The sequence below is a fragment of the Kryptolebias marmoratus genome, linkage group LG22 (assembly GCF_001649575.2).
Source record: "Kryptolebias marmoratus isolate JLee-2015 linkage group LG22, ASM164957v2, whole genome shotgun sequence".
NCBI lineage: Eukaryota > Metazoa > Chordata > Actinopteri > Cyprinodontiformes > Rivulidae > Kryptolebias > Kryptolebias marmoratus.
The window spans coordinates 10,200,121-10,224,057 of record NC_051451.1 but is presented as its reverse complement, the minus strand read 5'-3'; the positions used below and the strand labels follow the sequence as shown (position 1 = coordinate 10,224,057).

Below are 23,937 nucleotides of genomic sequence, written 5' to 3'. Positions count from 1 at the left end.
ACTACTGTGTTGGTTTCTGTTTTACATGATTCTGGTCCTACGAGCCAGGTGCAATGGGATTCAAATAAACCTCGCCCACTGGGGGTGAAAAGCGTTTACACTTGAAGGATATCTGATCTGAAAAACACCCAACATGTTTGGTAAATGTATTATTAATATTATTATTATTATTACTGAAATACAGCTGAGAGCAGACAGTACTCCAGCCTCTGCCCTGCTGGCCTGTGTCCTCGAGTTTGGTCCTGAATATTGTTCTTTTTTTTTCATTACCCACGGAGGAGCAGAAGGCCTGAGTCGGAATCATTTGAATGCAGATTTCCACCGAAGTGGGAAAGCAAAACCGCAGTGTTAACCTGATGCTGCAACCCTGCCGTTTGAAACAACACAACACTTTTGGCGCGCAACAAAACACACAAACTGTGATTCTGGTTGCATTTTCACTACAGACAGCACATTACAGTCATTTCATCCTTTGTTTATTTACATATATATCTGATAAGCCTCTAACCAGTTACATGGAACAGTACGGTACGGTTTGGGAAGAATAGCAGGGTTTTTCCATCTTTGATCAGAATCAGAAACCTTCGTCACGCCATGACCCGATGAGTAAAAACACGGTTAAAAACACTTCTAAATAAATGAAGCCAACGAGAGCGCTCCTGTTGTCTCTCAAAGAATTCATTGCTGATATAATTATTGTATTAAGAAGAAAAAACATTTGATGGTACCTGTCATGTAATGTTTTAGCTCTGATGGTTCTGTGGAATCATAGTATTTTCGTCCAATTCTGGTTTCAGCTCATTAAGAACCTCGTCTGTGTTAATGCAAAATAAGTCTTTGGGCTCAGTTTTGGGGTGATAACCCACAGCAGTTATGGTCCAAAGGGTGGGGACATCATCCGCAACTAAAACCTTCAGAAACAATGTTTTCTGTTCGGTTTCAAAGCCATGAAGTAAGCATCGCCAGAAGCCCAAAGTCCCGCGGCGATGGTTTGACGGTGGGTCGGAGCGGCGTTAATGGCTCCGATTTCAACCTTCTCTGTGTGGATGACTGACAGAGACGGCAGGCACATCATTCTTCTTCAGTGTTTGACTTCAATCAGCGCACGTAAACGCTGAACTGAATTCAGAGTCAGGCCCAGGGCAGCCCCATCTAATCCTCTTTGCAGACGACTCGCTTGTTTTTGTCACTCTGTTTGAAATTTGGAGTGTGTTTGATTTCACATTCAGGTTATTTATTCATATTTGTTGTTTCTTTTTTTTTCCTGTGTAAATATATTTATTTTTGAAGTGAACATATGGATTGTAAATGTGTGTACAGAATGTATTTTAGTCAGGAATGTATCCGAGAGTGGAATATTGGGTGAAAGCCTTTTTGTGTTGTTTTATACAAACATATCTACTTACTTATCTGGTTTATGTGTTTGTTTGTTGTTTTGTTATAGATTTGTTGTTTTTTGTTTTGTTTTTCTGGGGTGACAGCCATGACTTTTTATATCTTTTGTACTATTTTTTTTTGTTGTTCATTTTCCAGTTCAAAGCAAACAGTTCATACAGCAATATTTTGAAAAAAAAAAAAAAAGAAAGAAATCCTGTCTCCAATTTTCAGATGTCAAGACTCCAAAGCCTGTCATTGATGCTTCAATGCCAAAAGCAATGGAAAGGAAAAAAAACAAAAAAACAAAACAAAAAAACATTCAGAGACTTTTTAATCAGTGTTTGTCACCAAATGGTTTTTAGCGCTGTCTGAGCGTGTGGTGGCGGAGAATATGGACCGACCGCCGGCCAGGCTCATTCCTTTAATGAAGGTTCAGAACTGTGCCTTTTTCTATGCAATATAACACAAATGCACACAGAGAGACAAATTATCTGCTGACTGCTCTATTGGACCTGTACATACTACAGAGATGGATATGGATATATCTATATATATCTATATATATATTAAAATAAAAATAAAGAGTAAAAAGTATTATGTGTCCTTGTGTATTTTTCATGTGTGCATTTACACACACACTGACTGTTCTTGGATTTAATTCCATGATGACTCTTCATCATGGCTGATCCAGTTCATGTTCAGTTTGAAAACCTCACTTTGTAACTGGATGTTTGGCTTCCTGTCAGGAGCACAACAGTTTGTGTTTGTAATAAGACGTCACGCTCCATTGTATTGGACACTGGGAGTCCTCAGGGATGTGAACTCGGTCCTTTGCTTTTCATTCTTCCGACACATGACAGTGCTGCTAAATTCATCACAAAGCAGCTCATTAAATGAGCTGACGATACAATAATAGTGAAACATCTTTTAAAGCTGTGGTAGAACACTTAGTGAGCTGGTGTAAATACGACAATCTGTCCCCTAATCTCAGCAAAGCTAAAGAGCTGATTGTGGATTTTAGAAGAAAGGCAATTACAACATTGTTTTTGGTGGTGTTTGCATGAAATATGGAAAATATATTCCTCCTGGCGTGCCTGAAAACAAATATGTACAAACGTCACAATGTAAATCCTTTAACTGTAACTCATTAGCATAATGAAGACATAAAACATGTCAATTAGGATACTTTGGAAATTTATATCTATATATAATTAACATATAAAAGTTGAAATGTTGGGACGGGGTCAACACAGAGTTTAACACTGAGAAACATCCCCTCTTCTTTTAATAAAAGTCTGTAAACAAATAAGACAGACCAATTCAACTAGCATTCTGTGAACCAGATACGGTCCTTTTTAACATTTCTTTGGCCCCCACAGATTTGAGATATGATCTTCCCACCTTTCGGCCGTCATCAACATAAAAAAACAGAAAAGTTTCATCATTGCTTTTAATTTGCTGTCTGGTGAGCCTGCAGCTATAAAAAAAAACAAAAAACAACAACAACAACTCGTTAAGAACAAAACCCAGACAACAAACCGGTTTACATGGAAACACATGAAAACATCCAGAGCTATTCATGGGTTTATGGTGGAGTTATAAAGGGCTCTATTTCTGGAGAACAGTTGCTCCTTTCATAAAAAAAAAAAAAAAACCCGGGCTACTTTCCTAAACTGTTATCTTATATAGAAAGTTAGGTGTCAGTTCTTTTTTAACTGAATATTACTTTACAAAATCTAACTCCAGTTTACATGTACCAGGGAAAATGAACGTCAGTTTTCTTTATTAAAAAGTTAAGGTAAGTAAAAGTGCCAGGACATTCTAACTCAGCTTATATTTACAGAGTTAGATAATACTGAAAGCGCAAAATTATCCATTTTTTTTCCCCTTAAAATGTGCTTCAGCGGTGGGTCAAAGTCCGGGTTTTGTCTCATCAGTGGCAGGTTGTGTTTCTTGGCTTTTTTTTTTTTTTTTTTAAAAGGAAGGCTTGTTCTTCGTTTTATTAACCTCCCCTCTCACCATGTCCACTGCTGCTGTACATTCTAACTCAGCTTATATTTACAGAGTTAGATAATACTGAAAGCGCAAAATTATCCATTTTTTTTCCCCTTAAAATGTGCTTCAGCGGTGGGTCAAAGTCCGGGTTTTGTCTCATCAGTGGCAGGTTGTGTTTCTTGGCTTTTTTTTTTTTTTTTTTTAAAAGAAGAAAGTTAAACCAAAGGAGCATTTGCTGAATTACACCTAAAGAAGAACAACTACTAAGGTTGTTGTTTTTTTCTATAAAGATGTCCTTGTAGTTTTAAACTTACGAATGAGCAATTACCATGTGAATTGAACCTTTATGTTTCCTTTTTTTAAGCCCATAAATCTGAGCTCAGCAGTGATGAATCCCAGCCCATCTCTCTCTGCTGTTCACAGCAGCTCAAAGCCAACATTAGGCTGTAAAAGAACCGTGACTCCGGTGGTTATTTCCAGCTTTCAGGCCTCGCAGCTGTGAGGGGACGGGGACAAGGGGACAGGCTGTCTCTGCCGGTTGAAGGAGGCAAAGTTTACCTCGGCTCAGTGAAACAGATCTGGGGTCAGCGAGGACGGCGGACATGAGGCAGAAGTGGGGACCTGCTGCTCTCTGCTGCTGACATGATGGAGTTACTTCAGGTTGGGTGGCAGCAACACATCAGGAGACTTTCTGGCTACACGCTTTTTATTTTCTCTCTTTTTATATCGTGTCATTACTCACTTGTCACAGACACGTTTTATGAGGGAAACTGCATTTTCTGCTATAAAGCTGTGTGAGTTTTGAGTGCTGAATGAAATCTGCTGAAGAGGCTGAAACTGAGTTGTTACAGCTAAAATAGCAAAATGCTACAATGCTAGCTAAAAGCCAAAAGTGGTAAAACAAGTAGTTAAAGCCTATCTAAAACTAAAAGTAGCAAAATACTAACTAGAAGTTTGATGTAGCAAAATGGTGCTTAGAAAGTAAAAGTAGCAAAAGGCTACAAGTAGCAAAAAGCTAGCTAAAAGCTAAAGATGCAAAAGGCAAACTTAAAACTAAAAGTAGGAAAATGCTGACTAAATGTAACAAAAGGATAGCTAAATATAAATTGCTTAAGGATAGCCAAAAACTCAAAAATTCAAAAGGCTTGCTAAAAGTAATAAAATAGCATATAGAAGCTCAAAGTAACAAAAGGCTAGCAAAATGCTTAAAGTAGCAGAATGGTAGCTAAAATCTGAAAGTAGCAGAAGTAGACAAACATAGAGCGAGTACGCTGAATCAGATTTCAAGGAGAACAATATTTATGAAGGAATTGAAGAGATCTCAATGTATTTCTACGGGGAAAAATTACATTTGAATGTTTTAAAAAGTATAAAAGTTACAAAAATCAAAAGGCACAGCACCCATCTTCTGAATGAGCTGAATGTTTTGATATATGAATATCTAAAATAGCACAAAGTGTGTAGAAGTAGTTAGATTGCAGAAACCATACAGAAACCGAACAAAGAAAAAAAACAGTTAAACAATAATGTGAATGCTGAATCAACTTTCACACTATTATACTCCACTAAACCAGGTGTCACAGAACATGCGTCCGCTGTCCTTCTGTCCATCTGAGAAGAGCTCATGGCCACAGAGTTCCGCAAAGTTCAGATTTAACCTCCTCTTTGTGTCTGGATGCAGCTGCTGCGTTTGAAGACGATGATTTTCCAAGGTTTCCCTGAGTCCATGGAGAGATACTGATCCAAGTTTTATCGCTACCTGAGGACTTGAAGGTCCCATTCATCTAAAGCTGCAGTCAGGGGTTTACATCCACACATCATGGGCTGAACTGTACTGTTAGAAAAACACAACACAGATTTTAACAAGACTTTCAGAAAAAAAAATGAACGTCTCTGTGACTGATTAACATTTGGAGTCAGTTCAAGATGGCTGCCACAGCTAATCAACCTTAGCCAATCCATTTAGCCGATACTGAGCTAAAATGTGATGTGTTAGTAGCTGAGAGTAATTCACATCACATACGCTGACCGGGACATCTTGTAATATTGCATTGAGATCACACTCTGTTTTCAAGGTTTGACCTAAACAGCTACAAGTCCATTTTTTTCAGCACAGTTTGAAACTCGGGCGATGTGCATCCCTTCAAGGAATAGTCCGTCTTTGGGTCTCCTCTTGTGTACCGATAGCTTTTTGCTGTTCAAATACCAGTTCAGATGTTACTGTGGCGCCATCTGGTGTTCAATAAGAAGAATGCATCAAGGAGTCAGGCTTATTGCGCATGTGCAGTTGTCTCCTGCAGGTCAGAAGCGTTTTGGCTATCCGTTAAACCACTGGAAAGCAAAAAGTGTAGCTCAGTGTTTATTTTAACTTTAGTTCAGGGTTAGGGTAGGTTCAGTTTAGTGTTGCGTTTACTTTAGTTCACTGGCGGCGCCTTCAAGCAAGCATAAAACACTACGTGAGCCCACAGCGCCCCCTGTGGGAGGAGCAGGGCGCTGACCGTGGTGCTGACAGAGCTCCACCTTTTCCCTTCATTCAGTTAGAACAAGGTGTAGACATGGGATTGTTGCATAGGGACGGAATGCCATCCCATCAGTGATGAAAAAAATATATATATATATCAAACTTCAATAAAATCAAACAAAAAGTGGGTTTGTAAATTGAATAGGTGTAATAAAGCCTGATAATTAGCCAGCTCTGCTTTAAAGCTAGCACAATAGATGAAATTTATAAGGAAAACAATAACACTCAGCTCTCCGGCTATTTTTTCCACTCTCTGTAGGTTAATATGTGAGCATCTTACTGAGGAAAAACTGCAAAGGAGAAAATCATGATGCAATAACCCAGGCGGTATTAAAGGCCCAAACAGAAGGTTTCTGGTGCTCCAGATGGTTTTATTACAGAAGAAATGATGCAACATGAAGGAGACATGATGCATGTCTCTGGGAAATCAGGAAAATCAAGGTGTTTCTGATGGGACATGCATGTTATAGGGTAATCCTGATGTCCCAGTGTCCACACCGTCCTGGTGTCCCAGTCTCCAGAGTCCTGATGTCCCAGTATCCATGGAGACCCTGTAAATCTCCCCAACTCTTGCATCATTTGCTCCTGCTATAAGGATGGGTCTCAGTGCGCATGCGCCACGGTTTGGACCTGCGTGTCCATTGGCTGCGCGCTCTGAGCAGCAGTCATTCAGCGGAGTGAGTGTTCAACCCACGCTGCCCGAACCGGCCTCTGCTTCCCCCCATCCACGAGTTCCTCAGAGCCAGAAGATGGAGAAAAAGAGCGAGATCAACGGGCACGCCATGCCCGGTTCGGCCTCCACGGACCGGATCCTGCCCACCTCGGCCTCCACGGAGCGGTTCTCCGCGGAGCGGAGCGCGCAGCAGCAGAGGAGCTGCAGGGAGAAGCTGGCGGGGTTCCTGAGGAGGAACCTGCTGGTGATCCTCACGGTGTCCGGCGTGCTGGTGGGCGTCGGGCTCGGGATGGTGGTCCGGAGCATGAACCTGAGCAGAGCCGAGATGGCCCACTTCGCCTTCCCCGGAGAGATGCTGCTCCGGATGCTGAAGATGATCATCCTGCCCCTGGTGGTGTGCAGCCTGATCTCCGGCGCCGCCAGCCTGGACACCCGCTCCCTGGGGAAGCTGGGGGGGATCGCGGTCGCCTACTTCCTGGTGACCACGCTGATCGCCTCAGGGATCGGGGTGGCCCTGGCCTTCATCATCAAACCGGGGGTCGGAGCTGGAGCGCTCAACACCAACAGCCTGGGTCTGGAGAGCGTCAGCAACAACAAGGAGACCACCGACTCCTTCCTGGACCTGGCAAGGTACTTTTTAATGTTTAACACGGAGATGTTACTGGGTTAGGGTCAGGTTCAGGGCCGGGAGGTTGAGCTGACCCTGAAAGCAGCAACAAACACAGACTTCACATGTATTCATCCAAAGGACAGGACTTTATCTAGCGATGATACTAGAAATCAATAGGAGCCGGAAGGAAAACTTTCAAACCAAAGTTCACTAGTTCAGAGTCACATCCCCAGAATGTACCCGGTGCATACTAAGGTATGTAACAGGTATGTACCTAGGTTAGTACAGGTTCACAAGTCACCTCATAATACAGTCCAGTCCCTGTAGGTGCCAAGTACTATTTAGTAAGCATATTTCCAGTACTAGCCCAGGTACAGGTACATGGTATCTACTAAATAAATACCAGACACTAAGCCGGCAGTATCAGATATGTACCCAATAAGTACCCAGGAAATACATGGTACATACCCGGTATGTACCAAATAAGTACAAAGTACATACTCAGTAAGTACCAGGTACAATCCCAAATAAGTACCAGGTACTAACCAGATATGCAGCAGTTCCTTACCCGGTAAGTAATACGTACTTATCTGGTACAAACCAAATAAGTACTCAGTAATTACTAGGTCTGTTCCCAGTACGTACCAGGTACATAACTGATAGATACCAGAAAAAAACAGGGACTAACCTGCCAAGTACCAGATACTAACTCGGTAAGTACCAATTAAGTAGCAGGTACTAACCCAGTTAGTACTAGGTATGAACCAGGTCCTTACTCAGTAAGTAAAAGGTACTAACCTGGGAAGTACCAGGTCTGTATTGGGTAAGTACTGGTCTGTACCCAGTACCTACCAGGTACATACAGGTAAGTTCCAGGTACAAACCCAGTTTGTGTTTTTTCTTGTTAGCAGACGGTTTAAAGCAGGTGCACAGTGTAGGAAAACCAGCGTCTGAGTGGGGAAACTTTTCCCAGGGTGAACAGTTTTCCTCAGTGCTCTGACAAGTCCTGCTCCTGATGTGCTCAGCCCTCGGCAGCGTGATCAGTGGCCTTCAGTGGTCCTAATAATAAGTTCCCACAGGGTGAGGGAAAGCTGACAGCTGCTGGTGGGAGGAGTGTATTTAGAGGAGGGGTGTGAGGGGGGGAGGTCAGCTTTAACACAGTGGAGGGGTTTGGAGTGTATTTAGAGGTAGGAGGTGTGTGTGGGGGGGAGAAGCTCTATCAGTGGAGTTCTAATTGAACACTGCAGCTCTCAGCACTTCTGCGCTGACACAACAACAGATGGACGTCGGCTTTGAGTTCACAGCGATGAGGACTAGACCTGTTCTGATGGAAACTTTGGGTTATTGAGGGCAGCCGTGCATACGCACTGAAGCACTCCTATTACTATCTGTGCAGCTTTGACAGAAAACATTGCAAATTGCACAACAAAACGTGCAGCTCGATTGGGATTAGTGCGCTGTGTCTTTGGGTCGTGATATGTCACACAGTGTAGACAAAGTTTGCAATAAACTTAAATAAATTAATAAATAAACAGTGGAGATCAATGGGATTTTGGCAAAAACACATGAGAAAAGGCCTCAAATTCTCCCAGAATGCAAGGGGTTATATTTTAGCTCAAAAGAATCTCTTCAAAACTGAAAGTGACGGGTCTTTTTAACTTGTCTTCTACAGAAAACTAGAGACAGACCGATTAATCGCCCAACCGATTTGGACCAGCCAGTATTGGCCACTTTTGCAAAGTCATTAAAACAGCCTGTACATACTTAATAAGTATTGGCAATCAGCTGCCCTGACTTCTAGTTTTTACTTCTTGTTAGGATCTGACTTATAGTTTTCACGTAGGGACTTGTTGCCCGAGGCTTACTTTTCAGTGTGCATTTATTGTCTGCCTCTCATCAACTCGGCAGGTGTGTGGTTACCGTGGTACAACAGCTTAAACACTACAGCCTTAATTAACAGCAAACCCAACTGGATCTGTGTCACCAATTATTTAAATCTCTTTACAATAACTTCATATTATTCACAATTAATGTTAATTTCACACAACAATCATGTAAAACAGCTACATGTTGTGTAGGGAAGATATATCAGGTGTAACTAATGATTATCTGAACTAGACCCGAAGTCTAACTGCAGTGATTGATTTTTTAACCTTTTCAGACTAATTAATGATTTGTACTAAACTGCAGCAAAACTCAACCTGCATAGCACACTTACTACAAGCTAATTCCATAAATAACAGTGATCACATCATCTTTATAGGCTACTTTACCTGTTACATTAATAGCTTCAATTCTGTCTGATCATACTGACACAGGCAGAGCTCAGTGTTGGATCACATTGAGGTAAATAAGATAAAACCTGCTTACTTGTGAAAGGAGACACGTGTCCCCTTTTCTCTCCTGATGCTGCATCTGTAACACACACATCTTTCTGGCATTTTAACGTTTTTATTGTATACATTTTCTTATTATTTGTTGCTTAGTCAGCACTTACTCAGGGCTGTCTAGCCAAGATTTACCATAACACCAAGTGCAGATAACTTTGGTAATGGCTGCCGCTGCTGCAGGGCATCACAAGGTCACGTGACCACTCTAGTTGTTTTATATATCTCTGCGCTCAAATCTAACCTCAAGTGAACGAAAACATGCAAACGATTTTACCGTGCCATTATTTGTTAAACAAATACGAAGGCAGCTTGTAGAGCCACCTTTAGCTTGTACAACTGACAGCGGTAACTCTCAGTAGGGGTTGTCTGTTTGACTTTATCAGTCTCTCACATGATTGTGGAAGTAATCTGGCCCACTCCTATGTACAATGTTGATTTAGGTATTTGATTTCTGCACAGCTCTTTTAAACTCCTCCACTTCATTTCAGTCAAGTTGAGGTCTGGACTTTGACTGGACCGTTGCGATGCCTTAATTGTTTTCCTTTTGAGCCGTTCTGTTGTAGAATTGCTGCTGGGTCATCATCAATCATCGAAATACATCTTTGCTTCACGATCCAGTTTGGTCTAAGCTGTCAGACAGATGGCCTCACATTTGACTGTAGAATATTTTGGCCTGCCCAGGTCATGTGGTTGCAAAACAAGCCCAAATCGTCACCCCTTCACCACCGTGTTTGACCATTTGCATGAGGTTTTTCTGCTGAAAACTCTGTTTGTTTGCCACTTGCTGGCGATTAGTTAATCAGAACACATTACCAGCAGCACCAGGCTGGTCTTATTTCTGTTTAATAAATATTAGCATGGCTTGATCTATTGTGTGTTTTTGTTCTCTTGAGGTTAGATTGAAATAGTTTGAGCAGCTAGTAAAGACCAGACCCTAGAATTAAAAGGTAGACTTTTAGTGACTATAATGACTATAGCTGAAACAGCATGTGACCCTGGACTGAGGTCAAAGCTCACTGGGGTCATTAGGCCCGTTAAACTTTGGATCTAAAATAGCATGGGAATAAATGCGAGAAACTCTGTTATTTCTTTCCACAACATGGTGTGAGCCCACAAGATGAAGTTACTACACTAATGGTAAAAACCTGCTGGACTCCTGTAAACCCAGCCTGTCTGTCTTACTGTACTGAAAATAAACTCAGTAGGAGGCAGAAAAACTCCTTTGACTTCATACAAAGTACAGGCTGCTCTATAACAAAACTGGAAAAAGGTAAAGGGGTCTAATTACTTTTTGATGCCACCATTTCACCAATCTGAGCCAACAGTTCAGCACCGATATCGGCCAGCAGCTCGCCGAGCGCTGCTGAAACACAATGTTTTTGGTCTTTATTGAGACAAAAATTCTTCTGAAACTGTAAATCTGTGCGAAGCCTGTCTGAAAGATGAAGCAGAGAAGGGATTAGTGTCAGTAGAGCTGTTCGGTCAGCAGATCCAAAGGGGTTGGGGGAGAGATCCTGACTGTGGGAACAGAGCCAGAGGTAAAGGAGTCTTTGCTGATAAATGTGAACATTTTATTAATTCAGCTGGCTGAACTCTGTGGGCTCTGTGGAAAGCGTTTTCCACCAGATTAGAGCACAGCAAATAGTAATAAAACGTCTGTGACATTCTGTTTGTCTAATTCGATTGTCTCCTTCCTTCCTCAGGAACTTATTTCCAGCAAACCTGGTGGCTGCAGCCTTCCGTTCTGTGAGTGTCATCACTTCTCCGCACCGTGCCGTTGCTTCTCCTTTACCCCTTGTTGCTGCTCGTGTGGACCGTCAGTCCGGATTTATTCCTCCGACCGGGCGATGCCACGCCACGTTCATCTCCGGTGGCTGTCACGGGACGGCTGCAGCGCTGAGAGGCCTCGGAAACCGCTGCTCGCTCCCCGTTTCTCTCTCTTGTCCCCAGCCAGCCGTTACCATGGCAGGACCATTCCATTCCAACTGCCCTAGCAACCCATCTCGCCTCGCCACTTCGGAACACGACGCGCTCCACTTCCTAGAACCGTGTTTGCTGTCTGTCCGAGCTAAAAACAGGGAGCAGGAAAATTCAATATTTGGAGATGTTGAAGTGTGATTGGCTACACACACATGCACACACACACACACCCACACACACACACACACTAGACAAAAAACCCTGCATAGAATTAAAGTTATCAGACACAAAACATTTACATTCAAGTCAACCAGAATCAGCCTGTGGGTTGTAAACTCACAAACACATTTAGTTCTCCCACAGAGACTCCTGAAAACTCAGAGTTCACAGAGTTCACACACACGCGCGCGCGCACACACACAGACAACAGTGGAGCCCCTGTGGAATGGGTCCAAATGTGGATTAAACCAAGAAAAGCAGAGGAGAGCTTTAAAACAACAAGCGGCTACATGTTTAAACAGTTGAGCTGGAAGATTTAAACTATGGCAGACTCTTTCCTCAGTCATGTTATTCGCGCTTATGTGTGCGTGAGTGTGTGTCGGAATATATTCCACAATACGACTCTTTTCTAAGAGTTGTGTGGTGGTTCCTGAAAAGACCGGCGTTTCATAGATCGAGTCCAACTGGCCCACAAACCTCCATCTGTGCACAAGAAAGGACGTGCACTGTTCTTTAACGGCCAGCTGCTCCGCTAATACATGTGAAAATGCGAATCTAGGGATACGTCGGCATCGAGACGTTTTTAGCCATGAACAGCGATGGAATGACGTTTAGGAATTGCGCGGAAATGGTTTTACCGTGCGTTTTGTTTCCAGTTTAAAACATCCACGAGAAGGAGCTTAAAATGACACGATTTGATTGTTTTAGCTTACATTGTAAAGGATGTTCATGCTTTTTTTTTAATCGTTGCTCTAAAGCAAACCTTCTGGGTGAATAATCATTGTCTTGCCTGCATGTTGCAGTACGCCACCGACTACAAAATGGTTCCTGCGGGGAACAACACCAACGGGACAGCGCTCTATCAGAAGGTGAGTGCAGGAAACATCTCAGGTGTGCAGTCATGTACGGTGTGTCGCATACAAGCGTCCAATCGTCAGGCGGTAAAACCGGGGTGACACTGCTGTTTGCCCCCCCGAGCGCTTTGTGTGTGCGACGGTCAGCCATGGGTGTAAACTTACTAAATAAGCTCCACGTGCATGAGCGACCTGACTAAGGGTGAATGGGTTCAAAGTTGATAGTAAAATGTTGATATTTTCGGTCCACTGAGCAGGATGATGGCTCTAAATGAGACCGGGGGACTAATCTGGGTTTCAGGTTTTACATAAATGTTTTCTTAAACTCTGCTGGTGAAAAGTAAGTTTTAAATAAACATGGGCCTGGTTTGTTGCACCAGTTTTAGTATGAGTACTGGTACCAGTAACAATTTTAGTACAGTTAGGTACTTACCTGGTGCTTACTTGGTAAGTACCCGGAACATATGCTATGCACACGGTAAGTACTAACTATGTACCAGGTGTGAACCCAGTAAGTACTAGGTGTATATACCCAATATATACGCTGTAAGTACTAAGTATGTATCCGTTAAGTACCTAGTAAGTACTAGTAAATGTAGTAAATACTGGCTACATGTGGTAAGTATCGTGCTGTATTATTTATTGCTATTTTAAGAGTTTTCGTCATTTAATGGTGGGGTCGTCTGTTTTTTGAAAAGTTTTGAAAAGACCACTCAAAGCACTTACTGAAACAAAAGAAACAGAGAGGCTAAAGTCCTCCGCTGTGGTCTGGATAAACAAACCAGCTCAGCAGACGACAGTTAGCAGACTTATGCCCCAAATATTTCAAACTATTATCCAGTCCATCCTTGACATACTGTCTGTCAGTGGTGCTAATTATTGGCTAAAGCCAGTGTCTGTAAGTTGCACAAATCTTTTGTGCCTGGATTAGCAAGGGGGAAACAAAATGTCCCTGAGTTCATCCAAAAGACCAAAATGTTTAACAAGATTGTGTCCAATTAGAAAATGTTTTAAAAGTGGCGCCAGTGGAGCTACTGCCAGGGGTAATGTTGGACTTACTTTTGTAATAATTCTAACTTTGAATTAGCCAAACGATTAGTTTGAAGAGTATCTATAAACTTTATTTTAAAATTCCAGGTCTTTGTGTTCCATCCTTCAGGGGCTTATATGAATTTCCCTTGATTTAAAGTTCTTATCAGGGCAAAATTGTTTTAATTCTACATGATTTATTATTGTTACCCCAATCAAACAATATCAAAAGGATGAACCTCCTGAATAATATAAGATTCAGGGACTCTGACTCTACTGAGCAACTGGTTGCCACGGTGATTACCGCCTTTTCTAGAGAACAGAGGCGGAGAGGGAGCACACAGCACCACTCTTCATTAAACAGGCAGACGTAAATGAAAAACTAGAAACTGAGCCTCAAACTAACACTGTGAAAACTATAAGTTGTATCAACTATGAAATTAGACGCACACTTTAAGTTGGAATACTTTACTCTATGTTGTGCCAAAATGTGGTGCTTATATTAGAGTTTGCTTCATTACTTTTCAATTTTTTGTTTTACTTTGACATTAAGAGAGAAAAAACAGTTTGGTACTGACAAACCTTCTGGTATTTCCAGCTTGATCTCGAATGTAGCTACGTTAGCATGCTAGTACACTGAACTTTAAGGGTTGTCGTAGCGCTAAATGTTAGCATGTTCATATTTTTAGTGCACCAACAGTTTTTTCTGCATAATTTTATTTATTTTTAAAGTGACATGGTGCTAATATTGGGCCGACTTGTCCAAACTTTTGCTGGAGGCCCGTTTCCTCAGTGTGCTCAGTTGACCTCGGTGTGCCTCTGCCGGGTGTTTTAGGTCCCTGTTGGAACGGAAACAGACGGCATGAATATTCTCGGCCTGGTTTTGTTTGCCATGGTGTTCGGAGTGGCCCTGCGGAAACTGGGAGAGGAGGGAGAGGAACTCATTCGTTTCTTTAACGCCTTCAACGAGGCCACCATGGTGCTGGTCTCCTGGATCATGTGGTAAGAAGGAGTGATTTATTCTGATGTTTCCAGAGATATTTTATCAGTATGGATCAGACACTGAATATCTTTGCCAACTGCTCGTTTCAGTTCTTAGTTTCCACTCCAGCTGCTTTCCTTCATTTGTTTGTCTTTCGTTCTAATTCCTGACTTCTTCAGGTACATCCCTTTTGGTATCATGTTCCTCGTGGGCAGTAAGATCGTGGAAATGGAAGATGTAGTTCTTCTGGTCACCAGTTTGGGGAAATACATCTTTGCTTCCATCCTCGGCCACATCATCCACGGAGGCATCGTCCTGCCTCTCATCTACTTTGGATTAACACGCAAGAACCCCTTCAGTTTCCTGTCAGGCCTCATCACGCCCTTCACCACTGCCTTCGCCACCTGCTCCAGGTGAGAGCGTCAGCCATCTTTGGCTTTAGTGTCCCCTCGCGCTCGTTGAGTCAACATTAACGCCACTTTGATGGTTCTCTTTCACCAGTTCAGCAACTCTTCCCTCCATGATAAAGTGCGTGGAGGAAAACAACGGCGTGGACAAACGCATCAGTCGTTTCATCCTCCCCATCGGGGCCACGGTTAACATGGACGGAGCGGCCATTTTCCAGTGCATCGCCGCCGTCTTCATTGCTCAGCTCAACAACACGGAGCTGAACGCCGGACAGATCTTCACCATCCTGTGAGTTCCGCCAGTTTATCTGTCCTGACATCTGTGCTCCCCGTAGAAACCGTTTATTTGACCTGATATGATTGTCTCCAGGGTAACAGCCACAGCCTCCAGCGTCGGTGCAGCAGGAATCCCAGCCGGCGGCATTATCACCATCGCCATCATCCTGGAGGCCATCGGCCTCCCTACCAACGACCTGTCTCTCATGCTGGCGGTTGACTGGATTGTGTGAGTAAAGATGGCTTTAGGTCAATTTGTCCTGCCACTAAATTGTACTTTTTTAACTGTACATTTTGAGTTCAAAAAGAAGCTGTCTGCCTCTTCAAACTCACCACTCCCCTCATTGTACCCACCTCGACTCAGTATTTATCCACTTTTGGGTTTTTTTGTACTCACCTTGGCAGCCGCCTGAACGCTGATGATTTAGTCCACTGCAGTCCCCCCAACGAGTTGATTTCAAGTTTTCATGATTATCATTATTATTTCAGCGTGGTTAGGCTTGGACGTTCTGGGCTATAGACCCTGATGCTTTCTGAATGAGCCCGAATCTCAAGACAGGAAAAAAATTATGATAGTTTAATATGCCTGAAAACACAAGCAGGTTAGGTTGTGCTTTCTCTGTATTTCATTCCATCCGTGTCCACTTCAATGCACCTGACTGTGGGAAGTCTGTGCCTGGCACGTGCATTTCACGTGATGAAGTCATCATTATGTGTGCACGCAGGTAACTGTCACAACCTGAAAGCTCTTACTTTTTATTTAGTCTTTATTTGCCATAAATATTTGTTAGAAAAACCATCCATCCATTTTTTTTTTACCCGCTTCTCCTTTCCGGGTCGTGGGGAGCTGGTGCCTGTCTCCAGCAGTCACTGTGTGAGAGGCGGGGGACACCCTGGACAGGTCGCAAGTCCATCACAGGGATACATGAAGACAAACGAGACAGACAACCATTCACACTCACTCACACCTAGGGACAATTTAGAGTTACCAACTAACCTAATGTGCATGTTTTTGGTCTCTGGGAGGAAACCGGAGTACCTGGGCACAGGGAGAACATGTAAACTGCACCCAGAAAGGTCCCAAGCCAGGAAGCGATCCTGCAACCTTATTGCTGGGAGGCGACCGCCCTGTTATAAAAACGGTTATGGTATATAACCATATACTGTAGTCAGTATTTCATATTGACTGTGAAATAAAGCATAGCTTTATCCTGTGGAGGTGAAGCTGGAGCATATAATAATTTGAACATAAAAAAAGCATGTGGGCTCACGCATGCAGAGATCAGTTTTTTTGTGTTTTTTTTTTGCCTAATAGGTACAAAACGCCAACCGCTGTGTACTAATAGGTCATGACTTTGTAGAAAATGAGAAGTGCTGGGTACGAAGTGAGAAGTACATTTTGACTAACATCTTGTAAAAACTGTTAATACACACATTCACACATTAAATAAAAGAATAGTAAAAACACACATTTAGCAGCACAATGGTTAGCAGATCCAGAGCAGGGTGTTGGTGGGGAAACGATAGTGTAATTGCCTGCATCTCTGTCTGTTAGCAAACTATCTCATGAACCAGTGGATGGATTTTTAATAAAAATCTCAGTAAGTAATCATTGGCTGCACATTTAAAACTGATTAACATTTGGAGTCAACCCAATTCAAGATGGCTGCCACAGCTAATCAGTCTTAGAAAACAAGGAAATAGCTATTTTACAGATGTTGAGCTAAACCTTGGTCTGATAGTAGCTCAGAGTCATTCCCAGCAAATACTGTGACCGCTAAGATTTCAGCAAAATAGCTGATTTCATAATTTTTACACGCCCAACCTAAAACAAGACATATTATGGTATGGTGCTGTCCGTCCGTCTGTGGACAATTTCTTGTCTCGACTCTAAATTGATAATGTCAACCTCCACAGCGGACACCTCATGGGTCAAGGATGATCCCTACTGATTTCAAGGTCACTGGGTCAGTGGTCAGGGTCACAGGTGACGCATTTGTGAAAACCTTGCCCGTGCTCTCACTCTGCAACCCTGTAACGTAGGAATGCCAAACTGCATAGCAGGACACTTCACGGATCAAGGATGATCCCTATTGATTTTAAGGTCACAGGGTTTTAAGGGGAAGGTCACAGGTGACCCCTGTGAATCACTCATTAAATACCAGGTGGCCAGTTTGAAGGTATCCTCTTAAACTAAACTGGTCTTCTCTGTGCCCTCAGGGATCGTACCACCACTGTGGTGAACGTGGAGGGGGACGCTCTGGGTGCAGGAATCCTCCACCACATCAACCAGCAGGAAGTGAAGCGCCAGCAGCAGCAGGAGCTGGAGGAGGTGAAGGTGGAGTCGACGGCCAACGTTCAGGCAGAGGAGGAGACATCGCCGCTCGTCATGCATCAAATCAAAGTCCCGGGAGCCGTGCCCGAAGCCATCGAGTCTGTCCTGTGAACCCATTCAACCTTTGACCTGTGCGATGTTGCTGCTGATGGGGCACCAGTCTGACCCAGTGTCCTTAAAAACAACACAAACAATCAAAAAAAAAAAAAACACAAATCACTGATGAAATTACCTGTGAGGACAGAAACGGGCTGCAGGTAGAGTCTGTACACTCTGGATTTTCACACATTTAGGAATTCCTAACAATGTTTTCATAATTAAAACTTGAGTTTTTGTAAGAGCTTAGTTATTAACAGTGGCTGGAACATATCAGTAACATTCCCATTAATGTTGGAGCTGCGTTTGTGTTCGAGACACTTACTGCCTTCAGTGTTGTATTTTCCGAACAGCGTTTAATAAGGTTTATCTTCAGGCAGTTAAAAATGAATCTGACCATCATTAACTCTAAAGGAAAAACAACCGAACAAGTCTAATTTTTTTTCTTTTGCAAGTAAATAATATATTCCATCTGTGAGCTGGAGCTGTAAAATGCTATCTCAGCTCCATAGTCCTTGGATATTTCTGTTGTACTGAAGATGGGGTTTTCTGGTGCCAAACTCTGATTTGTATTTTTCCAGAACCCATCTGTGCGGGCTGTTGTTTGCTGACCATTAGCAGACAGATGTCAAACATTAACTCGGCAGAGGGGAGGTTAAGTATTTGGCCTGGTTTCTGAGCAAACCTCAGCGACAGATTGGCTCATCATCATGGTGAAACATTTCGAAGATCAGACCATCTGAATGTGTGCATTCCCTTTATGTTCTCACATGGGTCGGCCCATTCCTTTATAGGTCAACAGAATATTGGACCATTTCCATGGTTTTCCAAACATCTAAAACTTTGGACTCATGGGACAAAGTCACCTTATTAACATGGGAATCTGTCAGCATCCATTGTTAACTTTAAGTAACAGCAACATTAACTCTCCCCCATCACCTCAGCTCGCTGTCTGACGTTTTACACATTGTTTTTATGGTAGCATCATACTGGGCAGCGACTGTTGGCATTAAGATGGTCCCTAAAGTCTCAAAACGTTCAAAGGGTTTCTAAATTTCGGAACCCAAGAGACTCGCGGTCTTGCTGCTTGAATTCACAGAGTCGCGAATGTCTCGAGCCCTTCTCAGTTTAGTTTCGCTGTCTTCTGATACCTGCCTGGGAGCTCCACTGTGACATACAACATCCGAGGCTACAGCCCCAATATCCAGGTCTAAAAACCGCAAGATATATGTAAATAATCATTATTTTTTTAAAATTTAGTTTAAATCTGCCTATCTTCTTTTGGAAAGTGTACTCCAGTAGATTAAATCAGAAACGTGGAGGCGGCACAAAGCGGACCGACGGAGTACGATGTGGGTGGAAGCAGGCGACAAAATAATGTGCTCAGACTAGAGTACAGCGTTCCAGGACACAACCCACAAAAATTAGGCTGTCATTTTCCGAATTTGGCCGCCCTAAACGTGGCCGCATAGCTCGCTGGTGGCTTTGTCGCAAGCACTCAGATTTCAGCGAGACTGCAGCAGGAAATTAAGGTGTTTTCTTGCAAATTTGAGTCACTAACTAGTCTCCCAACAGTTGCAGCTCAGTGAGACGCTACCTTTGCTGATAGAAAACCACGTTTTAGCTTTTTTTGCTAACTGCTTCTGGGACGTTTGTTTCCAAGGAGGATAAAATTAGTTTAGTTTGTTGTTTTTAATGCTAGCTAATTAGCTGAAGTAGCGCTAACGTGCGACTAACAGCTTTAGCTGAATGTCTTGTTCTTTTAGCTGTTTGTTTAGAGCTGATAATTCTGGTTAGTGTGACCCTGACAAACTAAAAATGTACGGTTATTGGATGTTCTCTAAATCAAAGAGAAATTAGAACCAGAGGTATTTAAAGGCAACAAGTTAATGAATGCCTTGATGCTGTGAAGGAATCCTAAAACATTAATGTCCAAGGACTGCAGACACATTTTTGTTTTTTTTTAATCGACCATCATGAAAGCACTCCAGATTCTTTTTAAAAGGAAGAAACAAATCGGATATTTAACTTTAGCTTTTCAGTATAGTTCATGATGGCCGGTTTAGGGAATCACAGCAAAGAATTTCGAGACAATCGGATGTTTACGCTCAAACACTGGACCAAAATGTATGAAGAGTTCACACGTTTTTATTCTGGGACTCCATTCTTTGGGTTTACTTGGTGGGTAATTAGCCTCCGCTGGCTGTTCTGTTTGTTAATGTTCGTATGTGGCTGAATTTCACTGGCCTCTCCGCTGTGCCGCATCTGTATTTTCCCTCCTGATTGGGTTCTGTGTGGATCAAAGTGAGCTCTTCTTCCCACTTCCTGTAAGTCTGTGTTTCAGATCTGTAAGAGTCTGAGCTCCTCTTAAAGAGTCACTGCTCAGGTTTTTTTTTCTTTCTTTCTTTTTTTAAGTTCCCTGCAGAAACTGGTGCTGTCTTTGTTTACGGGGTTAAAAACTGGTGCCAAAGCTGTTCACCCTTTACAGAACAGCACGAATGAAGCTGTGTAAAAACCTCCTTGTTTAGCTGCAGGACTGATCTGGCCTTTGAGCTTTTGGCGCCCTCTGGTGGCTAATGTGAAAACACTAAACTGACTGTGGTACCGTTTCTTATTTATTATTAACCTGTTATTGACCATAAATCTTGTGATGTTATTCTGTGAAGAACACTAAGATGTTTAGGATCTATTATTTCTGTCATTCTTGTTGTCTCTATCTCTGTTTGTTTCAGATTCAGTGAAGATTTGTCAGATTTCTGCTTTAATTTGATGTAGTGCGTTTAGTTTTTTTTGTTTGTTTTTTTCCTTACTTATAACTGTTTCACGGTGAGGTTTGATTCTGCTACAATCAATTTATATATATTTTTGGTCTTAATTTATTGTGATCGGTTTTAGACTTATTTTTAACCTTTCTCTCAGTCTCACACTGTTCCAGTAAACTAATAATTTCAGAATGTTCCTGATTGTTTGAATGTATTTCAATGGTTTTGGTTCATATTTAGTATCGCCCGTGCCGTGTTGCTGTCAAACTCAGCTGTCTCTGTGCTCTCAGTCCTGCTGTCCGTCTACAATAAACTGATCGGTTCTCTCATATGCACAGGAGTGTTCGATTCCTTTTCTCATTTTGACGTCTTCATCACACACGGCCTGTGACAGGATATTTAACAGCACGTAGACTGCAACTGCATTTAATGAACACCATCTTTTTTTTTTTTTTAAACAGCTAGTTCATTCTGAAAGGCAGATGTAAAGAGATGGTTTCAGACAGAAGTAAAGCAACTCCAGGTGGTTCTGAAACAGGACTAGGATAAAATAAAATGATAAACCTGCAAACAAGAAAGGTTTTGGCTTCTTTAATTGCCCCATGGTTATAGTCTGTGTAGGTCTGAATTACAAATTAAAATGATCCCTCACCCTTTTAACCTTATTGAGGTTCAGAAAATCACTTCATATTGTTTCTCATTCATCCATTCAGTCATACAGTGGATTCTACCGCCCGTATGTACACAAAATCCCAAATATGTGCGGCTGCTTCGTCAGCGCTGCAGGAGGAAGCCTCTTCTCTGTAAAAGAACACCGCAGGTTTGTAAAGTTCATAAAGTTTCATCTTGAATGAACCACGGGACTTCTGGGACAAGATAAAAACTAAAGTGGAGGTGTTTACCCATAATGCACAGCGTGTTTGGAGGAAGAAAAAAACGATCAGAAAATCAGCACAAACACTTTGTCCCAGCTGTCAAGCACGGTGGTGGATTGCGATGATTTGGGCACCTTGCGATCGTAGAGTTGACCATGAGTTCCTCTGTAGACCGAAAGGATTCTGGAGTCAAATGTGAGACCGTCTGTCTGACAGCTTGGACCAAACTGGGTCATGATGCAGCAGAACGAAGAATGATCCCAAATGCAGCAGCTGATCTACAACAGAACGGCTCAAAAAGAAAAGAATCAAGGTGTCGCAATGATCCAGTTAACGTCCAGACCTCAATTTGACTGTAGTACTGACTTTTAAAGAGCTGGGCAGAAACAAAAGTCTGCAAACGTCAATGAACTGAAGCAAGGCTGGAAAGAAGAGTGTGCCAAAACTCCTCCTCCTCCACAACCATGCGAGGGACTGATCAAGTCAAACAGAAAACCACTGCTGAGAGTTACTGCTGCTAAAAGAAGGTCTACAAGCTGCTGGATCGGTGAAAAATTTATCTGTTGTGTGTTTTTGTTCACTTGAGGTTAGAATGTTTTTATTTCATCACCTGGTCATTTTTTTATGTCCTGATAAAACTCTCCAGAACTAAAAGAGGTCGACCTTTCTTTTCCCCATGACTGTTCCTAGGACTGCGTTCTTCTGGACAGAGATCTCTGAGGTTGTTCCTGGGATCTGTTGGAGCCACTCTTCCAGTTTGGGGGTCACAGCACCAAGTGCTCCGGTGACCTTTGACACCACTGAGGCCTTGACTCTCCACAACTTGTCCATTTCCTGTTTCAGCCCTTGGTATTTCTCCAGCTTCAGTAAGCATATGAGGGACAATAGTGTGTGTGTGTGTGTGTGTTTGCCCAGGGACACTTCAGTGTGCAGGGGATCAAACCCTCAATAAAAAAGGTAGCCATTTCCTTTAATGTTCACATAATTTTTTATTCCATTACAAACAGTCAAATACAAGCAGCAGAGGCTGATGGTTAGCTTCTTAGTGAGAAATCTGGGTGACAAACTGATTCAGTAACAGGTCCTATAGCTGTTAAACAATGAGATCTGCAGGTTTCTGCTCGGCAATACCAAAAGGAAAACAGCTTCTTTCTAGGAACTAACAGACTACAGCTGGGGGCCGAGGACAGGTCCACTGAGGTGATGACCGCACCTCCAGGGAACATGTCTGCTGGTATGTTTTTGTTTCATCTGAAATGTTCCTAAAAGTCACAGCTTCATATACTTCTATTAAAAACAATCAGTTCAAGAAGCAACATTTTTTTAAGGTTTACAGATTTGAATGGTTCTGCTTCTCGCAGTAAGTCAAATACAGTTCACATTAAACTACAGCAAATGTAAAGTATTTATAGTTAAGAATGTGTAGTTTATCTTTCCGTATATTTATAACCGAGTGTAATCCCTACACAATAAAAACCGAAGCGGAATCCCTTTTGTGAGGCTGCGAAGGAGTGACGGTAATCAAAATTCCGACAGTCCTGAAAGCAGCAGGGATGATGCTTCAGATCCATGTTACCTGTTAAGCGGGAGGTTATTGGATCAGCACCGCCGCTCCACGCTCATGTCCCACCTCTGGTAGCGCGTGCTTGAGGACGCCGAGGCTCTCCGGAACCAGGACTCGCTCCCGGACAGGCGGACGGCGACATGACGACCCGGTCGGAGAGGGAAAAAGCCCAGAAGCAGAACGAGCAGCACCAGGCCATCCTGTCCCAGCTGCTGAGGGAGCAGGACAACAAGTACTGCGCCGACTGTGAGGCGAAAGGTGGGTCGAACCTCGGCTTCGGTCATCCATGTGCGGACGGGAAAGGTGAAACGGTTCGGGTTAACCGCTGCGGACGGGGTTCGGGTCGTTCTCGTTCATCCTTTTTTTTTTTTTTTTTTGGACCCGGTTCGTTTGTAACGAACGACTTACTGGGATTAAAGAACCCGCGCGGTCATTTTACAGAATAAAACACGCGAAGTTGTCATTTTATTTCAGGCATAATTAAAAGTCAAAAATGAGCAGCGTGACATCTGTCCAAGTTAAAACTGAATTTAACAGCTTCCGCCCGCCGCTTTCAAAATAAAACACCCATCCATGGTGTTTAGTTTGATTCTGCAAGTTATCAGAAATTTTAAATTGTTTAAATGTTTTTGTCACATAGTTTCAGATCCTATTTACTTCTATGCTGAATGTATTTGAAGGTAAATAGCGTTTTATGTATCAGATGTATTATCCATGATGAGAGGGATGGAAAGACTTTTGTTTAATAAATTAAACTTTTGAATAATTTTCCGGTTTTTAGACAGCATCTTTAACTTGTGCAAGCTAAGTTTTTCTCAGAGCTTTTGTTTTGAAATGTAGGGTCTGTCATTTCCGGTCACGTATGACGTCACTGCCGCTAACTTGACTCGGTGTTCGCTCTGTCCTTCACTGGTTTATTAATGAGCGGAAAGGTTCGTGTCCTGCACAGACGGAACCGAATCTCAGACGTTCAGTGTAAACAGAACCGAGAACCCAGAACCGCACCAGTAACATCCGGTCTTGTGTGTGTGTGTATGAGTGATGCTGCCGCA

The 23,937-nt window shown here is 42.6% G+C and overlaps 2 protein-coding genes across 4 annotated transcripts in view; both read left to right on the top strand.

Moving 5' to 3' along the window:
- Positions 1–6,572: 6,572 nt before the first annotated feature.
- slc1a4 (solute carrier family 1 member 4) lies at positions 6,573–20,779 on the top strand. The gene is made up of 8 exons (XM_017421721.3): positions 6,573–7,196; positions 11,270–11,312; positions 12,509–12,574; positions 14,424–14,590; positions 14,750–14,983; positions 15,072–15,266; positions 15,348–15,482; positions 17,474–20,779. The coding sequence occupies exons 1-8, from the start codon at positions 6,643–6,645 to the stop codon at positions 17,697–17,699; spliced, it is 1,620 nt and encodes a 539-aa protein (XP_017277210.2). The 5' UTR covers positions 6,573–6,642; the 3' UTR covers positions 17,700–20,779.
- A 1,109-nt stretch (positions 20,780–21,888) lies between these two features.
- The window catches only part of smap1 (small ArfGAP 1), a 65,782-nt gene continuing 63,733 nt past the window's right edge, over positions 21,889–23,937 (top strand). For 2 of the 3 annotated variants that reach the window (XM_037973746.1, XM_017421634.3), the window contains exon 1: positions 22,012–23,143. In XM_037973746.1, the coding sequence (XP_037829674.1) occupies positions 23,026–23,143 (118 nt within the window). In that variant the 5' untranslated portion in view covers positions 22,012–23,025. Of the gene's footprint in view, positions 21,908–22,011; positions 23,144–23,937 lie in introns of those variants that run through there. The other variant, XM_037973747.1, reaches the window with a different exon arrangement.

Bases quoted from the DNA above. Each gene is read 5' to 3' on its own strand.
- slc1a4 (XM_017421721.3), top strand. From the start codon at position 6,643: ATGGAGAAAAAGAGCGAGATCAACGGGCACGCCATGCCCGGTTCGGCC. The intron at 7,197-11,269 runs GTACTTTTTAAT...TTCCTTCCTCAG, and splicing joins TCCTTCCTGGACCTGGCAAG to GAACTTATTTCCAGCAAACC. The intron at 14,591-14,749 runs GTAAGAAGGAGT...TGACTTCTTCAG, and splicing joins CTGGTCTCCTGGATCATGTG to GTACATCCCTTTTGGTATCA.